The sequence below is a fragment of the Planococcus citri genome, chromosome 4 (genome assembly GCF_950023065.1).
Source record: "Planococcus citri chromosome 4, ihPlaCitr1.1, whole genome shotgun sequence".
Taxonomy (NCBI): Eukaryota; Metazoa; Arthropoda; class Insecta; order Hemiptera; family Pseudococcidae; genus Planococcus; species Planococcus citri.
In genome coordinates this window covers 62,996,349-63,013,394 of record NC_088680.1, presented here as the reverse complement: position 1 = coordinate 63,013,394, position 17,046 = coordinate 62,996,349, and the positions used below count along the sequence as shown (strand labels likewise).

Sequence of the window (17,046 nt, the reverse complement as noted above, 5' to 3'; positions counted from 1 at the left end):
TGTTCTGGTGAATCCTGGTGACTTCTGGTGAATTAGTCATCAAGATTCACCAGAAATCACCAGGTGTACAAAATTGCTCAAATATGATCACTGCTTGGTGAACCTGTCTCCAAAAAGTCACCAGGGCATAAACTATGACTTTTCTATGTTCTGGTGAATTCTGGTGACTTCTGGTGAATCAGTCACCAAGATTCACCAGAAGTCATTAGGTGCACAAAAGTGCTCAAATATGGTCACCGCTTGGTGAATCTGTCACCAAAAGGTTACCAGGGTATAAAATATGACTTTTCTATGTTCTGGTGAATTCTGGTGACTTCTGGCGAATCAGTCAAAATACATTCACCAGAAGTCACCAGGTGCACAAAATCGCTCAAATATTGTCACTGCTCGGCGAATCTGTCAACAAAAGATCACCAGAGTATAAAATATGACTTTCCCATGTTCTGGTGAATTCTGGTGAATCAGTCACCAAGATTCACCAGAAGTCACCAGGTGTACAAAATTGATCAAATATGATCACTGCTTGCTGAACCTGTCTCCAAGAAGTCACCAAGGCATAAACTATGACTTTTCTATGTTCCGGTGAATTCTGGTGACTTCTGGTGAATCAGTCACCATCCTCACCAAGATTCACCAGAAGTCACCAGGTGTACAAAATCGCTCAAATATGGACATTTCTCGGTGAATCAGTCACTAAGATTCACCAGAAGTTACCAGAAGTCACCAGGTGTTCTAAATCGCTCAAATATGCTCAAGCTGCTGGGTGAATCTGTCACCAAAAGATCACCAGGATATAAAATATGACTTTTCTATGTTCTGGTGAATTCTAGTGACTTCTGGCGAATCAGTCAAAATACATTCACCAGAAGTCACCAGGTGCACAAAATTGCTTAAATATGGTCACTGCTTGGCGAATCTGTCAACAAAAGGTCACCAGAGTATAAAATATGACTTTTTCATGTTCTGGTGAATTCTGGTGAATCAGTCACCAAGATTCACCAGAAGTCACCAGGTGTACAAAATTGCTCAAATATGATCACTGCTTGGTGAACCTGTCTCCAAAAAGTCACCAAGGCATAAACTATGACTTTTCTATGTTCTGGTGACTTCTGGTGAACCAGTCACCAAGATACGCCAGAAGTCACCAGGTGTACAAAATCGCTCAAATATGGTCATTTCTCGGTGAATCTGTCTCCAAAAAGTCACCAGGGTACAAAATATGACTTTTCTATGTTCTGGTGAATTTTGGTGAATCAGCCACCAAGATTCACCAGAACTACCAGAAGTCACCAGGTGTTCTAAATCGCTCAAATATGCTCAAGCTGGTGGGTGAATCTGTCACCAAAAGGTCACCAGGGTATAAAATGTGACTTTTCAAATATGGTCACTGCTTGATGAATCTGTCTCCAAAAGGTCACCAGGATATAAAATATGACTTTTCTATGTTCTGGTGAATTCTGGGGAATCAGTCACCAAGATTCACCAGAAGTTACCAGAAGTCACCAGGTGTTCTAAATCGATCAAATATGCTCAAGCTGCTGGGTGAATCTGTCACCAAAAGGTCACCAGGGTATAAAATGTGACTTTTCTATGTTCTGGTGAATTCTGGTGACTTCTGGTGAATCAGTCACCAATATTCACCAGAAGTCACCAGGTGCACAAAATCGCTCAAATATGATCAGTGCTTGGTGAACCTGTCTCCAAAAGGTCACCAGGGTATAAATTATGACTTTTCTATGTTCTGTTGAATTCTGGTGACTTCTGGTGAATCAGTCACCAAGATTCACCAGAAGTCACCAGGTGCACAAAATCGCTCAAATATTGTCACTGCTCGGCAAATCTGTCAACAAAAGGTCACCGGGGTATAAAATATGACTTTTCTATGTTCTGGTGAATCCTGGTGACTTCTGGTGAATCACACAATAAGATTCACCAGAAGTCACCAGGTGCACAAAATCGCTCAAATATGGTCACTGCTTGATGAATCTGTCTCCAAAAGGTCACCAGGGTATGAAATCTGACCTTTTTATGTTGTGGTGAATCCTGGTGAATCAGTCACATAGGAGTCACCAGACGTCACCAGGTACACAAAATCGCTCAAATATGGTCACTGATTGGTGAATCTGTCACCAAAAGGTCACCATGGTATATTTCACGTCAAATACGAGTATCCGTAATCTAAAAAATCAAAAAAAAAAATAAAAAAATCACACCATACCTACATAAATAAAATGTATTGCATTCTTCATTTTCAAACATAAATCAATGCACAATTACCTAATATAAATATCGAAATCAATAACAATACGTAATAACCGAAGGAGTATCACAGTTGGATGTTAAACATCTTCTCTGTATGTCTTTTAGGAGTAATTATTGTCCATGATTACGCATACTACATACTATAAAATATTACAAAAAAAAAAAACACACATACAAAAGGACGGAATTTAATCCCAAAAACAATGTAATAATTTCATAACTTGTAAATCATTAAAAATAACACACAACCCTGAAAGGGGATATTATCGATATGTTAAGAAGTGTAATCGTATTCAAAAAAGTGGCACATTTAGAAAATAATTTAGCTAAAGTACGTATAAAAAAATTATAATTCGACCAACGTTAGATTTTTTCATTTCCTGTGATGATGGTGAATATGTGAATAAAAAAATCAAAAAAAAAAAAATCAACACCTATCAAGGATCGAGGAGAAATTTACCTACAAAAACCACAACAGCATTTTGTCGAGCATTAAATTTTTAAAACATTGTCGAGGCCTCGAATTACCATTTGAGTACACAACGATGATTTTCAATCAGATGGTACAGCACACCATATGGACATATATCATTATTCAAAAACATTTGGCGTAATTTTCCGAATTACTGTTTCACTCTGCCTCAGCGTTAGGTGAAATGAAACCGTAGAATAGTACAATATATGCAGGATACTTTGGTAAAAAAAAAATCAATATTACAAAAGGTAAAACACAAGAAGAGATACGCTAATAAATAATACACGTATAGGTAGTAAAGGTATAAAACAGGGCACTAAAAAAGTAAAAATTTTACGAACGCTACTTCTAAAATGTAAAAAACTGGACGGACACGTGAATTACCTGTATAAATTCGGGGAGCTAAAAAAAAAACGTCATCGACGACGTAATGTAATTTTTTTTCGAACACTAGAGACATCTCGACAGTCATAAAAAAGGATTCTGTAGAATACTGGGCGAATGCTCCATCACCCTGAGTAACAAGTTATCGATATAGTCTTCCAATTCTTTTCTGTCTTTATCCGCCCGACTAAGTTTGATTTGCAGATCGTTGATCATCTCGATCAAATCTTCTCTGGATTTATTTTCGTACTGTTGCAAGATTTGCGGCGATAGTCTGCTATTAATCGGACTGACGCTTTTACCTTCGCCTCCTACGACGATCCTTTCGGACGATTTGTTCAACAAGGCCTTTGATTTTTTCGCTTCGTGTAGCTTTTGTTCCCATTTATGAACAAATTTCTCTTGAATTGGTGTAATTGAACGGGGCGGTTTGGACGGTGGTAAGGTGTTGAATTTATTCTCTTTCGAAGGTGTAGGAAATGTTTCAGAACTGGCTACCGTTTCGATGGATCCGGTCTGTGAATTGTTACTGGTCATTTGAGCTACCTCCAAAGAGCATCCGGAACCGGTGTGTGATAAATCGTCGAAAGCGAATTCGTCTTCGTCGCTGATAACGCCAGGATCGGCATCTCCGGCAGCTTGTTTGGACGCCGAGATGGTATGTTTGTTCAAACTAGTCACATCTTCTTCTTGTAGTTTTTTATCTTTTTTAATCTTACGTGTGATTGTTTTGGCTAGCTTCTTGAATGATTTCTTATCAACGCTGGTAATGCTGGCCAAACTGCCACCGACATTTTGAGCGGCGTGAGATAGCTGGCCCAGTGATGCACGTCTCGGATCTCGTTTATTTACATCGGTTCCATTACCCGGCTGTACGGAGAATCCGATTTTAACCTCGAGTTCGCCTCGATCCTTGGTCTTCGGTTTACCTTGCCTGTCCTGCAGCTCGTACCATTTGTTCTTGGGCCTGTCGTAAACGTCCAAATCAGCCAGCGGAATATTAACGCAACCCAGAAAGTTATCAACTCCTAAGAAATTATGCGTAAGTACGGTCAGCATGATCGAAGCGGTGTTCCCCTGCGATGGGATTTTCAGCTCGCATTTTTCGCGCCATTCGATCTCTTCGCTTTCGCGTTCCTTCACCGATGTCTGGTACTTCTCTTTACCCAAGCCGATCGTCACGAAGACTCCATTATGGCCTCTAGAGATCAATCCTCGAGCTCGTTGAACGGTCACTTGCACGTGAGTCGGACTCCACATTTTGAATGATCTAACATGCCTGCCAAAAAGAAACAACACACAAAGCAAACACGCGATTAGTATAACGTCCGATGATACACAACTACATATTTTTTTTCTACCTATTCTATTTCTACAATAAACTATAAGTACGTCTTATTCGTTCTTCGTGATGTACGAACGCGCGCACATCGCACATGGTATTGTCGCGTCGTCGTTATTATGTAATGCAATATAGGTACAAGTAGGAGGCAAATGACCGCTCGTGAACCTTAGAGAATTTTCAATTAGTATTGTTTTTTTGGTCGTTTCATTTTCAAGAACAAAGACCACCGCGTTACACTGACCTGGTCTACTTTTAGATTGTTTTATGCAAAAAAAAACAAAACATGGTGGGTGTGGTTTATGCGGCTTAGAACTTCTCTCTATACCTATCTACTCGTACTCGTAGTATTTTGTTACTTTGTCAGCGGTTTCACGTCGTAAATTTAATACGAAGTAATCGTGTGCAGAAAGACTCGAGCAAATAATGTCGTAAATTATACTTAATCGTCGGAGAATTTTCACGGTCATGATTCTTCTCGTGCGAGCCAGACCAAAGCTGGCCAAATGCTGCAGAAGAGATACCTGTGAGCTGAAATCATCAAGAGATGAGAGTACATTGACTCTCGATGATCTTACTTGAAGCTTATTCGACCTATAGAAATACGAGTATAAAGGTCCTCTGACTTGGAATTTTTCTCATAGTTTAGAATATGACATAAGGAATATATTAATTACCCCCCCCCTTCCCCACCGATCTCCTGGGTCAACCTTTTTCTGTTAAGAGGACACTCTCAGGAATATTTCAAAGCGAACTGGCCAAAAAAGAAGTGGACCTTGGGTCATTCAGGGGTGAAATTCATTCTGTAAAGTAATTTCAATACGCGATGAAGTCGACTGCAGGTAGATTTCAAGTGGTTTTGAAGCCTCCAGCGAGTTTTCGGAAATTACTGGAGCCTCCAGTAAATTTTTGAAACTTAGCAGTCGACTTCACAGGGCATTGGAATTAATTTACATGATGAATTTCAGCTTTTCAACTACAATATCAAGTTTCAAAAATCTACTGGAGGCTCCAGCAATTTCCAAATAGTCGCTGGAGGCTCCATAATGACTTGATAACGTGTTGAAATTAGAGTGTAGAGTGAATTTTGGCTTCCCAACTCCATTTGATGAAGTATCAAAAACTTACTGGAGGCTCCAGCAATTTCCAAAAAGTCGCTGGAGGCTCCAAAACCACTTGAAATCTACATTGATGAAATTTTGTAGTAATTTAAAAATTCAGAAATCTGCTGGAGGCACCAAAAATTTGCAAAAAGTCAGTGGAGGCTCCAAATTGACTTGAACCCCACCTTTAGTTCACTAGATGGCGTGCGTGTTAAAATTGAAGTGCAGACTGCAGAGTAAATTTTGGCAAAAAATCAAAGTTTGAAAAAATTAAATTTTCAATTTCAAAACATCAAAAAAAGTTGAAATTTATTCTGTTGTCTTATTTCGACCTCTTTCTGGTGTATTTCATGAAAAAGTTGATAAAAATCACACTCATGGCAAAAAAATGAAATTCGATTATTTTTTGAATTTTGATTTATTTCTGATGAGTGTATTTCATCGAATGAAAGAGTTTTTTCAACTTTTTCAACAGATACGTAAAAATAGGGGTCAAAGGGGTCAACTTCACCAGTCAAAACTTTTTGTCATGTTTTTAATCAAAAAATCGTATTTTTTTCGCAAACTTTCAATTTTTTTGAATCGACTTCACGACATAATGCCATCGCAAATTTTTTAATATGTTGTTCAGCATGAAAAGTTGTCCGTAATATATTTTTTTCAGAATTTTTGAGAGTCGTCAGAACGAAATGAAAACTACTTTTTGAAACTTTTCGAGCTAATTTTTCGTACGAAAAAAAGTGGCAACACTGATTTTTATGATATCACCAAAAAACCTTTCTAAACCCCTACCTATTGGAAAAAGGTCCATTTTGGTAGGTATCGCGGTTATCGAGTAATCCACTGCTGAAATGAATGATATTTCAAGTTCACTGAAAACTTTGACACCCCCTGGCAGCCTTTAAAAAAGGGATAGAGAGCTGCGATTTGCGCCATTGGTCATCTCTTCAAAAGGTCTTCCCACAGAAAAAATTTCGAAAAAATCGCCGACCCCCCCCCTACCACTTCTTGGTCGAATTGACGTGGAATGATCCCATTAGGCTACTAACAAAGTGGCGGCCATTTTGATTGACAGGTTAGCCGAAATCGCAAGTTTTGCTTTCCAATATAGGACTGTCATGAAATTTTTTGAACTGGACCAAGCTAGATCGAAAGAATAATTATGCAAAAATTTATCACCAGCCAAAATTTCAAGTGCTAAAGTGCATTTTTCGATTTTTGGTGAATTTTTGAAAATAAAATTTTAGCCAAAAATGAGAAAAAAATCAAAATTTTACTGAATGGATCTAGGAAGCTGAAATTTGCTATACCTACGTCCTACACTCTATTTTTGATCTGTCAAATCGATTGAAAGCGGTTTCAAACTGTTTTGAGCTGCATTGGAGTCTCCAGTAGATTTTTGAAACTTGATACGTATTTCCACCAAATCTTATCAAATGAAGTTAGAAATTCGAAATTCACGCTCCACTTCAACTTCAACACGCTATTAAGTCGACTGCTGGTAAGTTTATGTCATTTTGGAGCCTCCAGCGACTTTTTGAAAATTCTAAGAGCCTCCAGTAGATTTTTGAAATTTGAAATTTCCACAAAATATCATTGAAAATGCAGTTATAAAGCCGAAATTCACTCTGCAAACTAATTTCAATACGATATCAAGTCGACTGCAGATAGATTTCAAGTCGTTTTGGAGCCTCCAGTAGATTTCTGAAACTTGAAATTTCTACAATATTTCATCAAATGCAGTTGAAAAAGTCGACTACAGGTAGATTTCAAGGCGTTTTGGAGTCTCCAGCGACTTTTTGAAAATTGCTGGAGCCTCCAGTAGATTTTTGATCCTCAAAATTTTTACAAAATTTCATCAAATGGAGTTGGAAAGCCAAATTCACTCTACACTCCAATTTCAACACGTTATCAAGTCATTTTGGAGCCTCTAGCGATTATTTGAAAATTGCTGGAGCCTCCAGTAGATTTTTGATACTTGAAATAACCACAAAATTTCATCAAATGGAGTTGTAAAGCCAAAATTCACTCTACACTACAATTTCAACACGTTATCAAGTAATTTTGGAGCCTCCAGCGATTTTTTGGAAATTGCTGGAGCCTCCAGGAAAATTTTTGATACTGGAAATTCCACGAAATATCATCAAATGGAGTCGGAAAGCCAACTTCACTCTACACTCTAATTTTAACACGTTATCAAGTCATTTTGGAGCCACCAACGACTATTAGAAAATTGCTGGAGCCTCCAGTAGATTTTTGATACTCAACATTGTAGTTGAAAAGCTGAAATTCATGCTGTGAATTAATTTCAACGCCTTGTAAAGTCGACTGCTAAGTTTCAAAAATTTACTGGAGGCTTCAGTAATCTCCGAAAAGTCGCTGGAGATTTCAAAACGACTTGAAATTTACCTGCAGTCGACTTCATCGCGTATTGAAATTACTTTACACAACGAATTTCAGCTTTCCAAAATTTCAAAAATCTGCTGGAGGTTCCAGAACTATTCAAAACGGTTTAAAACAGTTTCTAATCGATTTGGCAAGTCGAAAATACGATGTATGCCAAATTTTTGCTTTCTAGGTAAATTTGGTAAAATTGTGATTTTTTCATTTTTTTCTCACTTTTGGCTCAAATTTCAAGTTCTTTTTTGAAAAACACATTCGCACTAGTTCCCTATAATTAGAATTTTTGAGACAATTTTCTGATGATTTGAGTAGGTAGATGATTTTTGTGAGATTTCTAGCAAATTTCTATTGATCTGTTATTATGTTTTAACAATGTTCAATTGTTCAATCAATTCTCGTCAAGTTTAGGTGAGAAATGCGCTTAATTTTATTCAAGTTTCATCAATTTTTGGTGGTTTTCAGTAATCTGCGACAGTTTTACAAAATTTTGCTCAAATTCCAACTATCAGTATAATGTCGAATGTCGATTAGATGTTTTGCACACTTCTTGCATATTTTCTTAAAATTTCACAATTTCATGCCTTTTATAGACGTTTTTTAAAATATTTATTAATTTTGGGCTTTGCTCATTTGACTCACTCTTAAGCAGTGAAAAGTTGATAAACGTCAAATTGGGCTCCATTTTCATGAAAACCTCAAAATCTGATCAAATTGAGATGGAACGTTAAAATTTGCTTTATATAGTCCAGTAACTTTAGCAAAAAAATAGGGGCTATAGTGAATCTCTAGGTGGCAAGCTGATTTTTGGTATACCGGTCCATTTTGATGTCCTGAAAACGAATCCGAGGAGTCCCCTACTGTGCCGGGTGAGCTTTCCCCCAAATTGTGGATCTTAGCCCCCCAAAATCCGGTTTTGGCCAATATATCGAAAAATATTGACCCTAGCGCAAAAATGATTGAAGAATGTTGTTCTACGTCAAATTTCCGATCTATTGATATATCAACTGTCTTTCTCCCTCCCAAGGGGGGTGGAACTACAACCATTCAAAAAAGGGGGGTTTCCTGAAAAATACATAAAGGATATAGGCGCCTGAGGGGGCTGAAATGGTCCCCGAAAGCGTTCGAGTTGATATCAGCATGGAAGATGGGTCCCATCGAGAAACTTCCATGTGAAAAATTTCAGATCGGCACTACCTCCCCTTTTTGGGAAACCCCCTTTTCTGTAATTTCAATACCAATTTTCTCAGCCCTATTTCAACCGATTTTGAAAATTTTTCAGTATGTTATGTATATTTATAGTAGGTATCTCCACAAAAATTTTCAACCTCCTCCCCTCATATTTACCCCTCAAAATGGTGTGAGAGGAGGGTTGGGGGTAAAATGGAAATTTCGGGGAAAATAACTAAGTATTAATGAGTAGGGTGTCGTTTTCTTATGATTCGATACCGCTGAGCACGAATATGACGTCAGATTTTTTGCTACACTCATCTAGCCCTCTCCACAGCACATAGCCCCCTCAATGTATACTATTTGTTAAAAATAATGAAATAAGTTGAAAAACGCTATTTTGAGGAGTAAATATGAGGGGAAGGGGTTGAAAATTTTTGTGGGGATACCTACTATGAATATACATAACATACTGAAAAATTTTCAAAATCGGCTGAAATGGAGCTGAGAAAATTGGTATTGAAATTACAGAAAAGGGGGGTTCCCAAAAAAGGGGAGGTGGTGCCGATCTGAAATTTTTCACGTGGAAGTTTCTCGATGGGACCCATCTTCCATGCTGATATCAACTCGAACGCTTTCGGGGACCATTTCAGCCCCCTCAGGCGCCTATATCCTTTATGTATTTTTCAGGAAACCCCTCTGTTTTGAATGGTTGTAGTTCCACCCCCCTTGGGGGGAGAAAGACAGTTGATATATCAATAGATCGGAAATTTGACGTAGAACAACATTCTTCAATCATTTTTGCGCTAGAGTCAATATTTTTCGATATATTGGCCAAAAACCGATTTTGGGGGGCTAAGATCCACAATTGGGGGGAGAGCTCACCCGGCACAGTAGGGGACTCCTCGGATTCGTTTTCAGGACATCAAAATGAACCGGTATACCAAAAATCAGCTTGCCACCTAGAGATTCACTATTCAATGCTAAAGTTACTGGACTAATACCCAATTTTCGACTTTCTGGATCTATTGGTGATGGCTTTCGAGCCATTCTAGAGCCTCCATGTGGATTTTTGAATGTTCCAGTTTGGAAAAAATCGTCACAAAAGAGGAATCTGCCGGTTCAAATCCTATACTTTGTTTTTATTTCTCGACACTGTAAAATTCCAAAATCTTCTGCAGGCTTCAATACAGCTCAAAAACAGCACCAATTAATCTGAGAAGTCCAAAACAGAGTAGGAACTAAATTTCAGCTTCCTACCACAATTTTATCACATTTTTGTTTTTCCCCACAAAATAGAGCAAAATTAAAATTTCTGAAAATTTACTAAAAATCAAATAATTAAATTCAGTAGTTGAAATTTCATCTGGTAGCATTTTGAAACTTGAAAGTTATTTGGGTTTTTCTTCATCTGGTTCAAAATTTTTCATGTCGATTTGGGATACGAGCCTCATAAAATTGCTCTTGAATTACTTCTCATTTGAGTTAATTTTTAGTAGATAAGCTCATGTTAGTCATGTTCGATCACAATGTAATTTTTAAAGGTTTATATTACCAAGTTTGATATTTTTGGAACAACCTTCTTCCCCCTGTCCCTTCAACTCTCACATTCAGACATAACAAAACGACAAATTATGCCATTTTTTGATTTCCCCAATTTTTTAATATTTTAATAACTCATCTTACAATTGTTTAGTTTGTTTTCAATTTTACATTTTTTTGTAGCAGCCAGCCTGCTCTGAAAACAATTTTTTTTTTTTCATTTTTAAGTAAGTTCACACGAATCATTTCGCATAAAAATCATTTCCTCGTAAAAAATAATTACTCTGAAGGGGGGGGGGGGGGGAAGGGAAAACTCAAAAAATACCACGTAAAGATAATGGTAATCTGAAATATTTCCAATCTGCAATCATCCAATATCATTTTTCTAAATCTGAATGTGAAAAAATTGATAATTTTTGTTTCTTTTTTCATAATTACCTCCCACTTCCTCCAATACTATTTAAGCCTACACCTGTCAACACTCGAACAGCAACGGGGCCCCTAAAAAAAAAACTTATTAACATCCGATGATTAGTGATTTTCATTCACTATCCACGTAAAAAAATAAAACCCCCTACTATCACGAATCAGAAGATAAAAATCACCTCACCTCTCATCAGTCATCAGGTTATCACAACATGAAATTATGAATATCATAAATACCCTTCATACATTCATTACATTTAATATAATGACGTAGGTAAAGGTATCTCTTGGGTACCTATATATATCTACTCGTACCATGCAAATAAACTCATTCAAACTTCAATTCATCAACCAATCAATATCCTGGCAACTATTATTCCAATTGAATAAAACCAAATAGATAATACGACGAAGCGACCACTAGCTCTAGGTAGTAGGTATACCTACATTGTCACAGTTAATTAGCTTCTCCGCGTGAAGGTCGGTAAAATTATATGGTGCATGGGAAAGCGTAAACTAAACGTGGAAAAAAATTCGCCATAGGCTAGTAGCACTTGGATCAAAAATACCAGCTATTACAAGTACCTACATAAACAAGATTCCACATCACTTACTCGTCAAAAGGCGTAAAAAATTTCGAACTGTGTTTCAAATCTCTAAAATCCAACTCCGATTTATAATGCATTTTTATATATTAACGCGTTAACTAAGTGAAAAATTGCAATGCAACAAACTGACGAATAAATTACTCGAGAAAAATATTACACACGCCCAAGAAAAAAGAATTACCAAGTATAAACCACACGTAAGTATAATGTACGTCAAGAGTATTCGACTGAATATTTCATTTTCAGAGCAGACAAATTAAAAAATCCTACGTTTTCTTATCACTATTTACAAATACCTTCTTCGAATAGGTAATGAGTTGATTAGCAGTTGAATCATTCTAGATATTTTTTTCTCTCCTTGTTTATAGAGCTCAAGTTTATATTACCGTGGGTAGGTAAAATAAATGACAACGACGACGATAGGTCTCGAGTCTTTCGACAGGTACTTGTATTTTTTCCAATATTTACCCACCGTAACGTGAATTCGACGATTTTTCACCGTTTAAATTTAGACGACAGAATTAATCCTCGATCGTTTTATTTTACCAAATCATCTACCTATACCTATCAAACCGCCAACCGGAGACACGATTATTAAAAAATAGTCGATTTGCTTCCAATGTTCGGTACAGAACTCAGAAGTGGATTTGAAAATGGTCACTATAAATTAGATCGAGTGAATGTAGAAGGGAGTTTTGATTAATGTCACAGGAAAAGGGATAGGCTATTTTATTGTTGACAAATTCCTATACGTAAAAGTCTAGGGGTTGGAGCTAATACGTTTAACTGACTATGTAAATAAAAATTTGATCATTGTTCAGTCATTTATTTTCATTAGCAAACTGAAAGGCTTAAAAATAATTTTTCAAGAATATTCTTCCTACTTCTCACCCCCTTCTAATCGACATAAATGAAAATTATACGTTTTTTTGCACCACATCATCGTACAAGTCCACATAACGAAACTTTCTCATCGTTGATTTGATTTTTTTTTATGAAAACCTAGACAAGATTTTATTACCACTGAGTTCCAAAATGATTTGAATTTTTCTCCAATACCTGATCAAAAAAAACAGCCTCCTTTCAGCTGAACTTTACACAGGAAATTTTTCAAATATTCAATTTTTTTATAGAAAGTGTCTGAAGGAATTGGGTTAAAATTTATTCAAGATAAACAATTTTTAGGTCAAAATTTTTCTGCACATACCTAATTTTTTTTTAAAAAAAACAACTAAAAAATCAAAGTTTCTGATCAAAAACAAAGAAAAAAGCAGAACTTTTTTAAAAACACGACTTTCAGTAAGGAATTTTTCAGATGCTTCAATTTGAGAAAATGGGAGGGGGTGGTTCATGTCAGAATACACAAAAAAAATTTTCCAGGTCGATCAAAAATTTCTTACTTTTTACTTGGAGAAAAAAAATTCAAAATTCTATCCAGGAGAATTAAACATGGCAATTTTCAACCTCTGATTCACAAAATGGAAAAAAGCAAGACTAAGTATTTTAGATAATTTTTTCAAAAAAAATCAGGATTTTTTGTAGAAAGATTTTTGAAATGTTGCAATTGAGTGCGAAAGGAAGGTGCGAGGGAGGGGGGGAGGTGACTAAAATTTCAACTTTTTTTCCTACTCATTCTTCAAACAAATAAGCTGAAAAAAATTTTGAAAAAAAAAACAAACAAAATTTCGAAAAATGGAAATTTTGATTTAAAAATGACAGAAGAATAGAACTTTCTTCCAATTTTGTCAGAGAAGTAGGAACTTGCAGGACATTTTTTCAATTGTACATAATTCATCTTTCATATGTGTGTGTAGAGAGAAAGGGAGAAAGAGAGGAAGGGTCAAGGGTGAATAACAATTTAATCGAGTCAATTTTTTTTATTTTCAACGAGAACTAGAAAAAAATTGACAATTCGTCTGAATAACGAAAAGAATTGATTTCAAAAACGATAAGAAATAAACTGATTGGTATGATTTTTTTTTTTTTTTAGCAAAAAAGGGAAAATTTCAGGCAATTTTGTCAGAAATTCAGAACTTTATGAACGAATTTTTTTCAAATGTCTCAGTGGTCCGGAGAAATGATTACAATTTCATCCAAGCCAAATTTTTTCTATGTAGGTATTTACAAAGAAAACTAGAAAAAAAGATTCTGAGAAAGAACAAATGGAAAATTTTGAAATTTAATTTTAAAATAAAAAAATAGACTTTAGTGCGATTTCAAAAAAAAAAAAAAAAAAAATGAAAGAAAATTTGTCAGAAAATCAGAACTTTTTGAAGGAAAGGTTTTAAAAAATGTTTCAATGAACTGGGCATAAGGAGGGAGGGGGGTGTGAATCACAACTTATCCACGTCAATTTTTTCTATTTACATAAAAAAATTGGCTTGAAATGAAAAAAAAAATACTGAAAAAGCACAAATGGAAAATTTTAAAATGAAATAATATGACTTTTGTGCGATTTCAAAAAAAAAAAAAAAAAAAAAAAAAACTCAAACAATTTCTTCAGAAAATTATAACTTTTTGAAGGAAACTATTTTTCAAATGTTTCAATGGACTAGGGAGAAGAGGGGGGGATGAAACACAATACTTTATCCAAGTCAATGTTCCACATTTACAAAAAAAAAAAAAAAAAAACTGAAAAATTAAGAGAACAAAAATGAAAAACGTTGAAATTTGTTTATAAAAGTAGGATTTTTTTCAATTCTTGAACAAACGTGAAAATTTTAGACAATTTTATAGAAAATTGCAGGACTTTGTGCGAGAAATGTTTCCATGTTTCAATTCCAGGTGTGATCAAGTTGACCAATTTTCAAAGAAAATCAAAAAAAAAACAATAAAAATTCAGAAGTGAATAAATGGAAAGTTTTAAAATTTGATTCAGAAAATGGGAAAAGGATTTTTAAGCAATTTTAGCAAACAAATTTCGTCAAAAAAGCATGAAGATTTTTGTAGAAATTTTTCTCTTGTGTTTCAATATAATGAAAGCAGGTTTGGGAACAAATGACAAACGTTGAAATTTGTTTAATATAAAAGTAGGATTTTTTTCAATTTTTGAAAAAACGTGAAAATATTAGGCAACTATGTAGAAAATTGCAGGATTTTTCGCGAGAAATATTTCCACGTTTCAATTCAATGTGTGATTAACCAATTTTCAAAGAGAACCAAAAATACAAAAAAACAATAAAAATTCAGAAGGGAATAAACGAAAAGTTTTGAAATTTGATTCAGAAAATGGGAAACTGATTTTTACAGCAATTTTAGCAAAAAAATAATAATATTGGGCAATTTCGTCAAAAAAGTATGAAGATTTTTGTAGAAATTTTTTCGATGTGTTTCAATTTAGAGTAGGTTTGGGACCAGAGGAAAAAAGTGATCGTGAGAAAAATACTCTTGTGTATGTAAATAAATTTATTCAATCATTTCCAAATTCCAACACAATTTCAGAGAAAACAAAATTGCTCCACAAAATGATTTGAAATTTGAAAAGTTGGTTCACCTGAAATTTTTTTTTTATAAGAAATTTTTTAAAAATTCATTTTTAGAACACCAAGGGGGCATTTCTAACAACTAGAGGCTGTGAAAAATTGTAAAATTTCAATTTTTGAATCGCAAATGGAATACTAAATTGGAGTGTTCTTTCTTCTTCATCTTTCCAATTATTTTCGAATTGTTTCATTTTAAAAAAATAATTCTATTCTAGGTTATATTTTTGGTTTTCTTTTCTTCCATCGTCTTTTTAATGGTACCAAAATTGAAAATTAAAGCTTCAATTTTACGTTTCTTATTAACAAATATTAATTTCTTTGATGATCCTTCTCTCACAGCTCAGAATTTTTTTGGTCGAAAAACTTTGAGATTTTGAAAAAGGAATCCGTTCAAATTTTTTTTGTTGAATGCCCCCCCCCTCCCAGTAATAAGACTTGAATAATTATACTGAATTTTTATTACTCAAAACAAAACAGGATTTGATAAAATTAGGATTTTTAAATTTTTTTCTCGGGATTGAGTTAATCAATACTTTTTGGAAACAGTTTTGAGCAGTAAAAAGTTCATTTTGTGCCCCCCTTGAAAAAAAAACAAAAAAAATGATATATTCTGATCTAGTTTAGTTTTATAAGCGTCCAATTTCTGACCAAAAATAAAGTTTTGATTTTGAAAAAGAAAAATTGTGTAAGATCGAGACAAATAAGTCGGTTTTGTTTTTTGAAAAAATTCACTTTTTGGCCAACTCTGAATGAATTTTGTTCAACTAGTGTTGAATTTAGATTCCACGAATTCAAAATTGACTTTTTTCTGGAATTTGTGTGCACTGAGAGGGGAAGGGAAGAGGAATAAGGGAGAGTACTATTTGAAGTTCGACGTACATACTAAAAATGAGCTCTGGTCTCGATATTTCAAAACGAATGTATTTTTCAAATAAAAGTAACTCGTTAAAATTTCAAATTCCTCCATGAAGTACGAATGAAACCAGGAAGATTCATCTCAAAAAAGGCCAAAATTTTACCACATTCGATTTTCTAAAAAGGTACACCAGATCAGCACATTCGATTCGATCGAAAAATTGGAACATTTTCAAATCAGTTTCTCTATTCTTTACCCGTTCATCGTTAATTACGAGTAAAATAATTACCTACGTTTAAATCTAAATAAAGCTCGTGAAAGTGACTTTGTTTACTCACAAGTAGGGAGAGGGAAATAAAATGCATCCGGTGCCAAATAAATCATAAAAACTAGCTGCAGCTCAGCTCTTGTCGTTCGATTCAATTTACATATTTTACGTAGGTACTAATTGCATTACTATCGAACTTGCAACACCACGTACGAGTAATAATCATCGCACTCGATGGTATTTGACGTATTAGAACAATTCACATATCACATTGAAAAAATCCACTCGGTCGTACGCAAACCACAAAATGGTCCATCGAATAAAAATTCAAAAACGGTTTTTTACAAACGTACGTATAATATAATAATACACATTCCACATCGGCGCACACACAAGTTACAAAACGAATTATTCGATAACAGACACGAGGGGAAAAAAAGGAAAATTTTTTACATCGATTTGATTTGAAATATGAATTCCTATTTAATTACAATAATACAATACATAGTACCTCTCTATAGTACATCGCGATCGAGCAAAACAAACACAGGCTTCACAATAGTTACCACGCTTTACGATCACCTTACGTTACACACGAATTATAGATTATAAGGTCGATGAAAAAATAAATATTTACGAAAAAAAATCATCGTTATTGTCACAATAAAATTATAATATTATCTTTATATGGTAAGACAAGAAAAAAATTTATACACATCACACGTTGA

General features: G+C 34.9%; 1 protein-coding gene across 2 annotated transcripts; it reads right to left on the bottom strand.

The window, feature by feature from the left end:
* Positions 1-2,219: 2,219 nt before the first annotated feature.
* On the bottom strand, positions 2,220-17,045 carry Rip11 (Rab11 interacting protein). 2 transcript variants are annotated; one of them, XM_065360407.1, is made up of 2 exons: positions 16,389-17,045; positions 2,220-4,400 (listed from the first exon to the last, which is right to left on the bottom strand). In XM_065360407.1, exon 2 carries the CDS (start codon positions 4,379-4,381, stop codon positions 3,206-3,208), a length of 1,176 nt encoding a protein of 391 aa, XP_065216479.1. In that variant the 5' UTR covers positions 4,382-4,400; positions 16,389-17,045; the 3' UTR covers positions 2,220-3,205. The 2 variants fall into 2 exon arrangements, with proteins under 2 accessions (XP_065216479.1, XP_065216478.1); XM_065360406.1 differs by lacking the exon at positions 16,389-17,045 and adding an exon at positions 11,719-11,950.
* Between the last annotated feature and the right edge of the window lies 1 nt (position 17,046).